The 15,869-nt window shown below is 37.6% G+C and overlaps 1 protein-coding gene across 1 annotated transcript in view; it reads left to right on the top strand.

Moving 5' to 3' along the window:
• The window catches only part of CMC1 (C-x(9)-C motif containing 1), a 40,252-nt gene that overhangs the window by 231 nt on the left and 24,152 nt on the right, over positions 1 to 15,869 (top strand). Inside the window, exon 2 of the mRNA XM_014937757.1 lies at positions 11,227 to 11,323. Within this exon, the coding sequence (XP_014793243.1) occupies positions 11,227 to 11,323 (97 nt within the window). The remainder of the gene's footprint in view (positions 1 to 11,226; positions 11,324 to 15,869) is intronic.

Genomic DNA, 15,869 nt, shown 5'->3' with positions numbered 1-15,869 from the left:
CGCCGGGGCTTCCTGTGGGAAGTCCCCGCTGCTTTCCGCTTCTCTCCCCCCGCACACGCCGGTGAGGAGAGCGGCCTTCGCTACGCCGCCGGCGGGTGCCGGGACGGGCCACCCCTCAGGGGCTCGGCCCGCCCTCCCCGGGCCCTCGCAGCGGGCTCTCGGCGGCGGTTTCCCCGCCCTACCTCTCGCCGCGGCCGTGAGCCCCAAGGGCAGGGCGCGGTGCAGCGCTCGGCCTCGCCTCAGCGGCCGGGCTGGGCTGCTGCGGGGAGCCGAGGTGGCCGCGGGGCCTTTCTGCCTCCCCCCCGGCCTGCTGCAGCCCCCCTGGCCCTGTAACGTAGTAAAGTGACAAGGTTAAGGGGTCCTTTGCGTTACCGAGGTGTTGCCTGACCCAGTTACAGCCGCCCAGAAGTGAATTTAAGGCTGTGTCCTTACACCTGTGTAATATTCACTCATGTGCCCCGTTCCTGAGACAGGTGCCTTTGGCTGGGTGTGTTGGTGTGAAAAGGCCGATTCCCTGGCAGAAGGAGCCCAGCGAGGTGTTGGTGTGCTTTGGCTGGCCCAGGGTGTTGAGACACCTGTAGTGAACCGCAGGAGTCGTGACCGTGCACCTCGGTCCAGTGCGGCCTGTGGCAGCCTTCTTCATGAGCTGAAGGATGCCGGCCAAGTCCAAGCTCTCGATTTTTGATGGAAACCTGTCCTGGGCCTGGTTCTCCAGGTGCTCCAAACAAATCACTTGTAGAGTCATCAAGTTCTGTTTTGTTGGTTGTGTCACCTAAGCATTGATGGGTTATTAAATTAAAAAAATATTACAAAACTTAGCCACTGCATTTCAGGTGGTAGTTGTTCATCTACAGTGTAGTTTTGCTCCCAGGTACCCTTTGGAAAAAGTCTGGTTGTTACACTGGCTTAATTCAAGCTGTTGAGTGTTCAGTGTATAGCAAAAAGGATGTCTCCAAACATTGAAGTTCATCAGTGTTTTGCTTCCCTAATTATGTCTATAATGACATTATATGTCCCTCCTAATCCATGTTGCAGTTACACGTTAGCTGCGGTAGGACAACATCTCTTTAAATCTGCTACCTTGTTATCCAGTGTCTTTTGCTTACCTCAGCCCTCACCATTAGTCCCTGGTTGTTACAGCTCTGTTGAAAACCTCAGAATGCTAACTAAAAGCAGAGATGTCTAAGTGAGGTTATAGAGAAACTGGAACAATAGCTGCAAGAGGTGTGAGCTGCCCTCTTCGTACCAGCAAGGTGTTAACCCTGGTGCGGTATTTTTTAATGTCATCATTGTTAACTGCTTCTTGGCTCAGATATGAGAAAAAAGAGGGAGAATCACGGTTTAGTTCATTGTTACCATGACTGATGCTTCATTTTATGGTGACAAAAGACACAAATATTCTTATGGCTTTGCCAGGTAGTAGGGAGCGAATATCAAGTACTCTGAAGCTCAGAATATAAAACCTGTAAATTATGTCGTGATTTGTATGGGAGGAGTTTTTTGACAACTGCAGTTTGGGAGAGAACTGTGGCTGTGTCATTAGGCACATAAACTGGTAGATAAATCCACTGACAAAATTTTATGTCACACTATTTTTTTTAATCCCTCTTCTTTGAAGTTGATTTTGGCATGCAGCACTTCCAAAACTCTGTAAGGTGCTGTTTTCAGCAGTAGAGGTCATGGGTTATTGGAAAAGAAAGTTCATTTTCTTTTTTATGTGCACTTGGTTATGGCTGTCATTTTCAGATGGTGATACCTGGATCCCTAGTTAAAGATTCACAAATGTGTAAAGAGAAAAGTAGGATTATTGATAGTAGCTTAGATGCACAATATAGGTTTTGGTACCTGTCGTGGACATTTTTTTGGGTCTTAAGAACAGAAGCATTGAAGACTGATTTCATAATTTTCCTAAGCTACTTAAAATGTCTGTCTCTTACTGTCATGTGGAAATCAAAGTTGTTAAATACAGCAGCAGTGTATCAGTGGAAGGAGAGAACTGGACTTGCAGAATGATTGTGTCTTGTTTCGGAGTGGCATGGGCAGTAAGACAACTAGAGGAATATACTGAAAGGAATGAAATTATAGCTTCAAAAGATAGACAAAATAATGGGAGATAAAGCAATGTTGAATTTAAAGGGCAAAAATACATAAGTAAAATGGAGAACAGTTTCAGCTTTTAATTAGTCTTCTTTTAGATAATATTTGTCATTAAGAACTTAAGTTGCCACTGTCAAGAAGGGAGTTGAATGAGAACAACCTTTTTGATATTCCTAATGTCTTTGACCTGTGTTGGCAAGATGAAGGGAAAAGATAATTGTCATTTCCTGAAGTTACTTGACACCACGTTTTCAAGAACCATTCTGGGAAAGAAACTGAAAAATGAAAGATCTATTGGGACTCTCCAATGAGTTTTGTGATATTGAGTGGTTTGAAAGGATTCTTTAGAGTTTAAAATCCAGAGTGACATCTGCAATCTTTGTGTTAATGTAACCAAAAGACTTTCAGCCTTCTCTTTGTCAGAACACGTCATGCTCTGCAACTTTTGAAAGCACTGGTGTTTTTTGACCATGATAGTTTCTAAGGTCTTAATTCGTTTGTATTATGCTTACTGATTGTTCATTAAATACAGAAATCAAAGGTAGGCATTGTCTTTTAATCCTTACTTTCATTCTTCCTGATTTTTTTTTTGATTTTAAATGGTATTTAGTCCTGTTATTCAAAAGCCTTGCTCTTAATTTGTGTGTGGTGTTCATTATTTGGAGTGCAAGGTGTAAATTGTATCTTGAAAGGAGTGGCCAAAGAGCTAAATAGTCAAGTCCTTGAGGAGTTTGTGCAGATTTTTTTTTAATGAAAATTTTATTTATGATTTAGATTGTTTTTCTTTACGCCTTACCACACAGTTGTGAAAGTTAGCAAAGAGGAGCATGTAGTGCAGTATAATTAATGTTATTGGGCATGGTGGGAAATCTTTGGTGGTTAGCATCTCCTCTCATAATAATTAGGGGGTTTCATTGATTGTTAGATTTTCATGCATCCCTTCATCCAGATGCTGGATACTTTGCTCTTTTTATATAGATTTTACCTGTAACTCATCTCTTGTTTCTGATGCAAATTATTGCATGGTTCTTGAGGTCACTGCTTAGCTCTATTTAATGTAGTCAGTTTGGTTTATATACTTAAGATAGTTTGTGATTTTCATGGGACCTTTCTCTATTTCTTACTTCAGGTGGAAGTAAGCAGTAAATTCGTGGACAACATCCACTATTAGTTAGAAAGGGCATAGAAGAAAGAGGGACTGCATGCTTGGGACCAGTTTCAGACAAGAGGTGCTCAGAAGTTTGGGCTTCATTTAAAATGTGTGGAACCCTATCTGTAGGAATCTAATCATATCTATGCTGTTACTATATTTTTGCCGTCCCAGAAAAGTAACTGAAATGTGTATTTGCTTGCTGAAATATTGCTGCATGTCCCTTGTTTAAGGGACAAAAAATTGTATTGAGTATTTTACATCAATTACCAAGTGAAGCATTCAGAAACTTTACAATGATGGAATTAAGGCAGGCTGTGCTATTTTAGTCCTTGGCCAGACCATGGCCCTGGTTGTTTGCTGGAATCCTCATGTGCGGTTTGCAGAAGGGATCTGAGGTGAGGTGGGGTGTTCCCTTTATAGGTAGCTCACACCCTAAGTTTTCCTAACTGGCAGGTCTGTCGTACTTGAGCAATAGTTCAGGCTAGGTGTTAATGAATCTGCATTATTTTCAGTAGTAAATATTAAGCCCTGATCTGTAATTAATTTTCGGGCCCTGTAACTGGCTTTGCAGTGTGATCAAAAGTGTAAAAAAATCTCCTTGTGTCAAAAATCTTCACAAGCAAGTTCAGGCTTGGCTTTACTTATTACTCACTAGATGTATGAACATTTGCAATCCGCATGTAATTAACGAATAAGTGTGCTTTGTCAGGTCTGCTTCTCCTTTTCTTTCTAGATATTACAGACTTGCTGTAATATAGCTATTGTTCATTTTTAGCAAACAGGATTGTCAGTATTCTCGTAATCCAGTACTGCCATATTGCAGGAACACGAGCCCCAAAGCAAAATGTAAGATAACAAATTCAGCCAGTGAAAAAGGTGAAAATTGACTTTGAGGTGATGATAGAATGGTGAGAAGTTAAAGCTTTGGAAATTTTCCCTGCTATTGTCATCCCTGTACTTCATCTTAATTTAAAATGATGTCAGTATTAGATAGAAAGATCTCAAAATTGGTAACTTTTAAAATACAAGTAAATCTATTCATATGCACTTAAAAAACAAAGGTTTCTACTTAGAGAAGCTGCACTGATCTGGGTTTCGGGATGTGTTGTATGTTGTTTCACTTGGATTATAACACTCCTGTCACTTCATGTCCTTCTATACTTTTAAACTTTAGCGGAGAGCAAAGTGCTTAAGACTGTAGTTTGTATGCAAACATGTATACGCAAATGAAATTACCAAATTCAGCAGCATTTCATGTATGCCTAAAGGTGTTTGGTCCTGGTCCATTAGCAGTCGGTTTACGCTGGATGTTTTTGGTTGATAAAATAAACTTGTAAGGGGCCCGTGAATGTTTTTTGTGGAAGGGAGGTTACAAAGCAGTACGCTGAAACTATTTGTTACTTTGACCCCATTGACCCTCTTGGCAGTAAGGGCACAGGAGCCCCCTCACAGGCTGCAGGATTGGGTATTTAAATTATTAATTACATTGATACATAAAACTACAATCGTAGGGAAAAAAACTTAGACCCGCTGAAGTCATGGAGGAAAAAAACATGTTTCTAAAATCTATCTCTAAACTATTTATTCTGATGTGTGACTTAGTGTTTTAGAATAGAGACTTTAAGTAGTTGATAATAAATTATTCAGACTTTATTGATAACTGTTTTTATGATACACATGTGCAAATGAATTCACATGGATTAACGTAAGACTGATAACTTTTATATAATACAAAATGGATTAGATAGGCTGAATAAGAGAGGCGAAATTTTTTAATTGAATGCATTCTTTTCCTGGAGGAGTAGGAAGCTATAATTATCTTTGCCCATTCAAAACACTGTTACGAATACACTAAAATAAATCTTAAATGTTTTTTGAAGAAATTGAACCTCTAGAGCCAATAGTCTGATTGATGAAAGGAATGTTTGCCAATAAACATGCAATTAACACTGTGCTGCTACTTCTGTTATTAATAAAAGTGTTATTTTTCACTGTAGTTTTATAATTAGCTCACAGGCAAGTATTTTAAAGCAAAACTTTGGAATGAAACAGAGTATTTACAGCACAGAGATTATTTTTACCAACTGATACAAAAAATAACTGAATCCCCAAAATTAATACAATTACATAATTTAGCTATAAACTTGTTATTAATTCTCCAGCCCATATTAACCTTAAGTGTTGTTTATGCAATAGATCTGCATATGGAAAACATGAGAGAATGGCTGGTAAACTTAAGCTTATTAGGCTCATCACAGATGAAGGCAAGACCTTCCCTTCCAGGAACAGAACTGTGTTATACTTCTTTGGAGTGGAGACTTTCTTTAAATGTTGTGTAAGTTAAAGAACGGGAATTCTGCATGTATGTTCTTGGTTTTTTTCCCTTTCACTGTAATGACTCTATTATTTCTGCTGCTGAAGTCTTCATTAATACTTTTTCAAGTTCTATTTCTTTGCTTAATATCCACATTTCTGAGCCAAGGCCCCAAAATAATGGAAGTGATTGTTTTAGGATGTTCATATTTTGAAGTGTTATATTTTTTAACTTGGATTCTTAAACCTTGACTGAACTTTCTACAGCATTTTTGCTCTTAAATAACAGAACTGAGGTCTAAAAGTTGATATAACTGGGACATCAAAAAAACATGGGGTGTAACAGTTGCTAATGAAAATGTTAAAGACTTACTAAAACTTTCTCTGTTCTTCATATATACCATGATTCTTACTACAATAGCTATAATATTTAAAGTACTACTTTGAGCTATTTCTTTAAAAAAATGTGCATAGATAAACTGAACCTAGAAAATCCAAGTTACAGGTTGTACAGTGAGAAATGCATCTTTCAAAAAATGTTACTGGCATCACTTGACTCGCTTCCTCTTGGATGCAGAAGGTATGAGGCTTCTGTAAATATCTGGGCAGACTTTCAACTTTTTCCTCGACTTTTCTGAGTCATCTGTGTCCCTTCTACCTGAAGTCATGAGGGAGATGAAAGCAGAGCTGTAAACTACCAGGAGGACATAGAAGCAAAAGGGTGAATAAGTCAGTTACTAGCTGTGTTGGATGAACTTTTCTCAGGACACTCTTCTAGGAAAACTTCTATCTTGGTATCCCCTTTTTGTAATAGTCTTCTAATTAATATGACAAGCCGCTACAGTCCCTTTCATTATCAGGACTGTAAAGCAGCTTTGCGTTTCATTCTCCTCTTGTCCTCTTGAAGGTCTGCTGCATACAGCACAGGTCTACACAGTGGTCCTCTTTTTCTCAAGGCCTTCCTGGATCCAGCGGTCCAAGGCAAGGAACCCAGGAGAGTATTCATCATCTTTTTTCCCAGCTTCCATACGGAGTGAACTTGATGTGTATTCTTTGCTCTTCTAGTGCTCGTGATGCTCTCGTTCCCACTGATGCATTTATTTCCTGGTACTTCTTTTTGGTAATTTTTACAAAAACAATGAAAACCATTAAACTGAATGGCTGTGATCCTTGGCCTTCCATGGCAATAAATAGCTTTTGTAGCTGAGGGTTTTGATCAACCTCAGAAAACTATTACAATTGTAGTCTTGTGCCCTACATATTGTATGCAACCAGAGGACCGTTTCAAATATTGAGATTTGCCAAACCCCACAGATTGTTTTTGTAAAAAAACAAAGTCTTAAATGTGTTCTTCACGTTTTGCTGAATAGGGATATCTCCCAGTTTAGTCATCTCTCTCTCTCCTTCCTTTAATTCTTTGCCCTGAGCTGAGGTGGCATGGAAAACAATTTCTCTTTTAGAGAGATATTCCTTTTTCTGTAGTTTCTGGGGTTTTTTGGTTTTCCTCCTAGGAACTGCAAGCTTATAACCTCTATACTAGTTCTTTATCCTCTCCTCTGTTCCTCATCCCCATGAGGAGTGGCAGGATTCTGGAATATGCTGATCTCTGTCTTTAGGAAACATTCAGTAGTTTCACCACAGAGATTCTTGCCTGTAGCCTGATTGACCTTTCAAGGAGCTAGTGACTTAGATGCTTGTAACACCTGCAAGCCTGCATTTGTATATTTTTACAAAATACTTAGTTTTTACTGTTAAATCTATTTAGTCTGCTTTTTGTAACCTTTGCTTAATTAGCTTGTCCTTTGTAAAGTTTAATGATGCTAGCAAATATCAACAGAATGTAAGGTTAAGGTAAAGGTAGAATCTCAGAGTATGAAGTTACTCTAACATGCCTGGGTTATTGCTGGCAGGGGGAGAATAAAAAGCTGCTGCTAACATTTGTCCTGCCTTCTGGAAGCTTAGAGGTAGCGTGTTCTTGTTCGTCCTCTTTGTGGCCAAAGCCATGATCATCTCAAAACAGCCTACCCAGAAGACCAGGCAAAGTGTGTGGAGGATGTGGGTGGTAACCAAAGGTATCAGCTTTCAAATGCAGAAGGCATACTGTAGGAAAACATATTTCGTGCTTGTCTGGGGATAATTTTATGGATGTTTTTAAGAGAAAATAAAACAGCATTACAGCCTATTGTAATGCAGATTCTTCTGTAGGGACTAGTCTGCAACAAATCTGGTATTAGAATAAGAATTATCTTTCTTAGTGCAGAATAGTGAATTTTCAAAAGGGAAGAAGGTACTTATTATTCTAGAAACTGTAATACAGTTGAAAAAGGGAAAAGGAATTGATGGTTTCACATCATGGCTGTCTCATGTTTTTTGATGAAGTCTTGCTTCTTAGGTGTTGTTTCTTTGAAAGTTTTTGCCATATATGTTACTGCAGAGCTGATTAGGTTGGACTGATTATGATGTCCTTGTAAGTACTTTTACATTGGTATCAGAGATGCAGTTACTCTGCACGTAACCATATTTTTCTACCTGGTATTGTTAATATTTGTTCTTATTTTTATTTAATATTTGATATAAATGCTAGGGATACCAACTTCAGTAAAGGTGTTTTAAGATCCTTGAAGGAAAATCACTGTAATTGTGATGCAATGGATACTACAGAATCAAGGAAAAATATTAAAATACTTAAGGTGTTACAATTACAACTCCTGAGTAGGTACAATACTCCCCAAACTGAGCAACTGCATTCGAGCTATTTGAACAGGTAGTTGCACCCAGATGCCTGAAACTACCTCCTAGACATTATAAGATTATTTTAATTGCTTGTGCTTTTCTTGGTTTAAAAACTAATACTTAGCAAGAAACAGTTTTCTAAAAACTGTAGGTGAGATTATAAGTAGTCTTTATTTCTGTTTCCTTTATACTATTGAATAACGACCTATAAATTACTGTTGTAGCTCACTTCTGATTCTTTGTACTGGAGACTGCCATGTGTCCTGATGTGCCCTCTCCTCCCTGTGTTTTCAGCCTCTGCAGGTTTGACAACATGGGACTAAAATGAGGGAGTTTGCCTGGAGCACAGCTCTGTCATGGTTCTGGTTGAGCTGGTGCTAATACCAGCACAGCTACGTCTTGCTATCAGTCTTATGCCCCTTTTCCTTTGAATAATCAAACAGAAGATTAGGGGCTTAAGCTAAGATAAAACCCAGAAATCCTTTTTGACTGTTTTGGGATAGCAGGGAGACCTTCTCTTTGGGTTGTAGGGGTTTTTTTTTTGTTTGTTTGTTTGTTTTTTATTTGGAGGATGCCCTTGTCCTTTTTCCTTTCTAGGCTTCAGTTGCGTTCCTGTCCGCTTCTCCTCCTTGTTAGTAGCTCCTTTCCTTGGAGCCCTGTGCTCTGCTGTTGTGGGAACCATGGACACCTCCGGCCACCTCTGCCAGTGGGGCAAGCCCAGCAGCCCTTCCCAAGCCCTAAAGGCTTCTGTGCTGTCCACTGCATTTCCATGTATGCAGGGCAATAAAAGTTAAATGAAGTAATTATTAGAACTCTGATAAATAGATCTAGTTACTCCAAAGTGTAAAACGGCTGAGAAGCACTTTTTTTTTGCCTGTCTGTATCCACATTCGTAGATCAGTTTAGTTTCTGCCTAATCTAAGCACCAGTATAACTAATTTAAATTTAAAGAAAGGAAGGGAGGCTTGGGCTATAATTTGAGCGAGTGATGCTCATGACAGTTGTCTCCCTTCTTGTCCTAGTCTCATGCAGGTCTCTCTTATGGGCCATTTATGCAGTTATGGAGTGAACTGGCTCAGAGAGTTTTATCTAGCTGAAAAATTGCCTGACAAGAAATTTACTTACCTTTAAAGCAAGTTAACTTCCCTTTTCAGTTCACCATAGGGCTGCAAAGCACATCTGTGTGGGCAGAGGCAAAAGAGCCTCCCAGGGATTGGGAGAGGCAGGACTGCCGCAGTGCCAGCTTGCTTTGACTGAAGTTAGTGGAGCTGAGGCACGTAGCTTAGTGGTGCTGTTTCCTACCAGGTCACTCAGCTGAACTGATTTGTCCTTTTGCAAAAACATGCTTAAAAGTTTTATGACAGCTTTGTGTTGTCTGCAACGTAATAAATGCTGGGAATAGTTATTGCACTGATATTCTGCAGAAAGTTAAAATGAAGGATATTAAATTGTAATCATTTTTTCTCAGTCATGAAAATCAGAGCATAGAAGTAAATCTAACTTGTGAGCTATCTGTGTTTGGTATTTTTCATATATTTACAAAAGACACTTTATTTTCTTTCCTTTATGGTAGAAATTCCAAATAAGAAATTTTTGAGGAGAAATGTAACTCTTCTGTTCAAATTCTGTATATTGCTCATTGTAATCCTCTGTTTTGTTGCCAGATTACCCTAGTAATAGCACATATTCAACACTGTATAATCTCATAATATAACTTTACGGAATTAGTAAACTTTATAAGGTGACTTAAAAATGACTAGAGAAATGTTAGTCTCTGTTGCCTTTTGGTCTAGAAGTAGCTGAAGATGCTCTGAAAAATAGTGTTTGAAGGTGGTAGGTAACTTAAATTCTGCTTCTTTCCTTAATTTCAGTACATTACACTTTTAATTTCTTTCATTTCATCTAGACTTTTTTATAAGCAATTTTAAAATGAAGTGATTGTCACTCAAAATAAGTGTATCTGATAGTACAGCTTTTATAATGTAAACATCACAGCTAATGCTATTCTGAAGCGTAATATCAACATCAAAAGGCAAGTAATAGGGTATTTGGGCAGAAAAACCAGGTATTTAGTGTAACTGTGTTGGACTGTACAGTGTTCTGAACAAATGTCCTTTAAAGGGTTTTTAACTCAGAAACTAAGAAGTAAAAAGCTGTGCTTGATAAATTCTCATCCTTTTGTTTTGAAGAAAGTGGATTTGGCAATGCAGTATTATTTTTCTAAATGGTCTGTGTTGTTTAACTATTCAAAATCACTGGCTGTCCTCAAAGTTCTGAATTTGGTTTTGAGGCGACTGAAAGCAAACTGCAACTGTACTTCTACGCGGAGAATTCAGGGAACAGCATTTGTTCTTGTTAAGTCGAATTTCTCAATGAAAAAACTCCTCGATCCTCAACTGAAGAGACTTCTTAGTTTTGTTTTTTTTTAAAAAAACCTGAAGTTTTTCACTTAGCAATACAAATTTCGGGTTGTGCTGTAATATGTGCTATACTTCTCAGCTTTGTGACAGTAAAAAAGCCAGTTAGTATCAATAATGTACACAGAAAAATACTAGTATCGTGAAATAAAAGTAATTCTCAACCTTTGTGCATTCTATATGAAGACCTTTTATTTAGTAAGGCAGAAATTGGAATGTGCTGCCAGAGCTTTCTCTTTTAGTTTTGGTTCATTGTGCACATTGAACAGAACAGAAATATTCAGGATACTGGTAATGCTCATAATATTTGTATGTGAGCAATTTTAAATCTTGGACTTTCCTCCGCTTTGATTTGTATGGTCCTTCCATGGTACTTTCTGCTGCTAGTTTGTGACAGTTTTTGTATACTAGTGTGTGCTATATGAACAATGCTGTGTTATTTCTGTAGATTGACTTTCTCTATGTATAGATAAGAAAAATCTTATTTTTCCTATTTTTTTTTTTTTCACTCTTGCAGAAAATTCTAAGCTGAGACATGTAGAAAAAGATGTTTTGATTCCACAAATAATGAGGGAGCGAGCCAAGGAGCTGTGTTCAGATAAAGTGCAAGGTAAGAGTCAAATATTCATTGGGAGATGAGATGTTTTCACTTTTGTGCCCTGAGTAGAATTCTTTTTATTGAAGTCAAGTAGTCAGGGAATGAATATGTATGATCTGCATCTTATCTGTTCACTGTGAAACCAGTAGTAAGGCATCTGTTGGTTGGCTTTGGCTGCTTGGTGAAATAGACTGCTTTCCAAAATGACTTGTTCTCAAGGCCTGTGGAATTTAGTATGAGTAATATAAAACTTTCCACATCTCAGTCTAGACTATGTGATGACAAAGCAACACCAGAGTTACTATATTCCTGTATGTAATATTTCATACTTACATAAATGCAATTGCCTCATGTGAACCATCAGTTAGGGCCTCCCTCATTATAATAAATTTATTTGAATATTCCCAATTAACTGCATCCTTTTCCAGCCCCAATATTTTAATGATACATGCACATAAACACACACTTGTTATTAGGCAGACATTGGAACAGGATGTGCATGTTTTCATTTTCTTTTGAAGAGTAGTGGACAGTAACTCTTTAAAGTTGGGTATCGCCACTTCTTCTGACACCCAACTGTTCATATATTCCTGGAAGAAATCTGGAACTTTCTGAAGTACCAGAAAGATAGAGCTACTTACGGGTTAGCTGAGAGTGTTGCTGTAAGAGGGATGTAAGAATAGGAAAAAAAAAAAAATAGGCCACAGAATTACTCTATACAAGTGACATGTGATTAGTAGAGGACACTTGCCTCTTGTCATCTGGATATGTGCTCTCTAAACTTTTTTGATTGCACATCCCATCAGTAAAAAATTTCTGAGCACACAATCCCAATATATGTATTTTTTTTATAAATTATATGCATGTACCACTGTACTAGTATATAATGTACATTATGAAACACAAAAGTACAATTTAAAAAAGGATGAGATAAAGATAAAATAAGCTGTACTTTAAAATATTTTTCATTGTCAATAGTAAAACCCCCTTTTCGCTCTAAAAATATTACTGTTAATAACAAGAATTTTATTGAGAGCTATGTGATTAAATATGCTTCATTATTTTTTAAAATCTATGTTTAATACTTTGTGATACAACAATTTGAAGGTCTGGTTCTAAGTTCAGTTTATGTCAATACTTGGTTTTAATGGGTGTCATAGCTGAAAAAGATACCTCACAAAGATGCATAGATCACAAAGGAAGAAGTGCATCATTGCCTGCACTTACTAAACCATGGTTTTCATTTTTCAGTCCCATCCACCAATTATGCAGAGGTTTTGCTTGAAATTGGGCTAGTAAATGACCATCTTCCCTGATGTCAATCAGTTGTTTCTCCAAACTATTCAGAAGTTGTTGCATATCTGTATTTTTGCCAAATAGGGTCAAAACCCACTAAAGCTCTTATTTGGAAGACTTCTAAATAGGTCAGAAAATTCTGTTTCTGTCGTTTTGAAGTATACAGACATGAGAGGTTTTTATAGGTGACACACTCACATTGCCCAAAAGAAAAATCACATAACGAAGGGAACACATCCAAACATCTGTTTTCAGAATGCTCTCTCCATAGCATAAGTTTCTTTTGAAAAGTGATTGCTTTCCCATTCGTTGTTAAAGCATCACGTTCTTCTGAAGGGACACATTAAGTGTTTATTTTTTGTAAATACTTGCTAAGTAGCATACTTCTCAGAGCCACCTGTCATCACCAAAAAGGTCAGAAAATTTGGAATACTTGCTTTTTTGTAAAAGAAAAATAGTTAAAGTTTAACAACCAGAGATAACCAGCAAACCTCTGTGTGATGTAAGAGATTTTCTTGGTCCCTCCTCATCTCATTACAAATTCTAGTAAATGCGCTTCTGTTTGAAAGTCTTGTTATTATAAAGTTAATCACATCGATGTCATCTTGTAGCACCTTGTGCACTCCTGGCTCTAACTTCCTGGCTGCAATAGCTCACCTGTGAGTGATGCAGTGAAGGAATTCCACGTGGGGTGCTATCTCTGTAACCGTACCCTTTTCTATTCCAGTCAAAGCAGCTGCTCTATCGATGGTTACACTTGCACAGTTTTTCCATAAAACATTGTTTATTATTAAAGAAGGCATTTCCTGTTGAGAATATATCTTCTCTGGTACGGCTCTCCTTTAGTGGGTCACCCCCCAAAAAATAAAAATCTTTGTGCATTTTATTTTTGAAATGCAAATACTGTGACCTCAGAGAAGTTTGAAACATCTGGACTTTGATCCAGCTGTATAGCAAAGCCGCTGCACTGCGTTACTACTAATCCTTGTTTCTTCAAATCTTCAGCAGTGTCTTCTATGCATTTTCCAACAGTATTTGCTGAGAAAGGAGCACATGCTGTTTTTATCATTTTCTTTGGGGGTGGACCAGAGAGGTGTGTGTGTTTTCTCCTCTGAACTTTCTCTATGTATGATGCAAACTTTAAGTATCTTAAAGCCAATACTGGAGATTTTTGAGCTCTGAGTTCTGTACCATTACCTTGCATTTTCTCCATGATTTTGCCTCCATAAATTTTAAAGCAAAATGCTACCTTTTTTTTTCTTTTGTGGCGTTTGGCAAAGCTACAATTTTTTTCTTCTTTCTCCTGAATAGAGTTCAGTTGTGTATCTTTAGGAAAGTGAGGTTTGTAGATGCATGTCTCCCCTTCATTCCTGTCACCTGTAAGCCAGCACTGATCAAATCGTGTAGAATTTAGTGGTGGAAACTGAGTATTTCTGATGCAATTTTTATGATCAAATAGACAAGCAAAACCCACATTGATATCCCTAATAAAAAAATGCGGTAGCATCAGTTCAGCAATTTTGTTCTACGCGTTTTAATCTGGGTGGGGGGAGGGGAGAGACCAAACCATGGGAAATGAAGCTTAAGCAGTTTTGTGAACATGAGAATTTATTATCTCTTAAATCCATTCTGAAATTATTCCTGGAATAAATTTGTCTTGTTAGTACACAGGGATAGGTGTTAATCAGAGTAAATAGGCTATGGTTTTTACGCTGTAAACAATTATGAGCTATGAGCATAAGCTGTGTAATTAAGTAATCAAAACTCCTGCAATCCGGTTTGTGTGCTACAGAGTGCACACATGTGCTTGAAATTGTGCTGTTTACATCAAGTAGCATAGCTACTCATTTAACTTGCTTTCAGTGTAGGATTTTTCTCCTTTATGTTAATTTTGTTTGAACAGCTCCTATTAATATACCTTTGTTCCATTTTGTCTTTAGGAAATTGTGGTAAATGCACTGGTAATATAGGAAATAAAGCAATTCTACAAGTATAGGCCTTTACAATTTACTTGATCACACAAGGTTCATATGTGTCCCTATGGGGAGCCCCTATACATTCAATAGTGCTCTGCGTGAGCATGGGGGTCCATCTGTATACAGTCCGTTACCTTAGCCTGCAGCTATACCACCTAGAGCGGTGTGCTTATCACAGCTAATAATGCAAGTAGTGACAGCCTGTCCAGCACGTGTTCAAGAGCCATCCAGGGAAAAGAAACCCCAAGAGTTAAAAAATAAATAAAAAATAAAGGTTTTGTTAACTCAAGAGGTGATCCCGCTACTTTAGCACCGTTAAATGGGTGACCCATTGCTGTACTTGGTTGTTAATGTACCAAAATAACTTAAGGATGAAATACCATAAAAATGTGTACATCTGATAATTTTAAAGAACAATTAAATATTGTCTCTGGTCCTATTTCATTTTACTTAGATTGTTTAAATTTTCTTTGAACTTTTTAAGTTTTTCCAGTATAGGTCTTATATATGCTGCATGTTTCTCAAGAATTTAGTGCATCTCAGTTGCAGAATAATTTCTGTGTGTTTAAGATTTTCAAGTATTTTTTCAGTGAAAATGGATATATTAGTAATTTGGTTAAGAGGGTAAATATGCTTTCTGCAAAACACTCGGCAATTTTCATGACCGTTAGGTAAATATGCTTTATTGTGTTAACATCCATGTACTGTATTTGTGTGAAATTTTTGGCTATTGCAGGAGTATCAAAAGTGTGGTAAAAAACAAGCAAATAAAAAAAAACCCTCAACAACATTGTCATACAGGAACTTTTCATTGTATTTGTACAAGCTGTAGCATGAGTTCGTCTGAAATATTAAATCCATGTATTTCTGTATCAGTGTGTTCTTGGCATATGAAAATACATACTTTCAAACTGAAGTAGCTAAAAGGAACATTTATTTACCATTGCCTCACCCATTGTTTTTATGAAATTATTTCTTAAGCAAGTTTTTGGCTTTAATTTCCAGTTATAAAATTTTAACCTGAGTAAACTTTTTAAAAGCAAAATCATAGCCGATTTCAGGAAGATAGCATTTTCCTTTAGAAAGATTACGTTTAGCTTATCAAAACTTCTGTAGTTTTATCTGGCTGTGCTGTGCTTTCCATGACTCCTCTCTTCTCTGAAACTAGGCACATTCACTAAAAAAGAATGTGCAGGAACTTTGGTTGATCTTGATCGTATCTACTGACATGTTTGCTCCATTTCTTAAGAGCACTTACTCTATTCAGAGTTACCACTTCTGAAACT

Source organism: Calidris pugnax, unplaced genomic scaffold (genome assembly GCF_001431845.1).
Source record: "Calidris pugnax isolate Ruff unplaced genomic scaffold, ASM143184v1 scaffold11, whole genome shotgun sequence".
In the NCBI taxonomy this organism is placed as follows: Eukaryota; Metazoa; Chordata; class Aves; order Charadriiformes; family Scolopacidae; genus Calidris; species Calidris pugnax.
The sequence above is the reverse complement of the archived record's forward strand: the minus strand, read 5'-3'. Positions and strand labels throughout refer to the sequence as shown.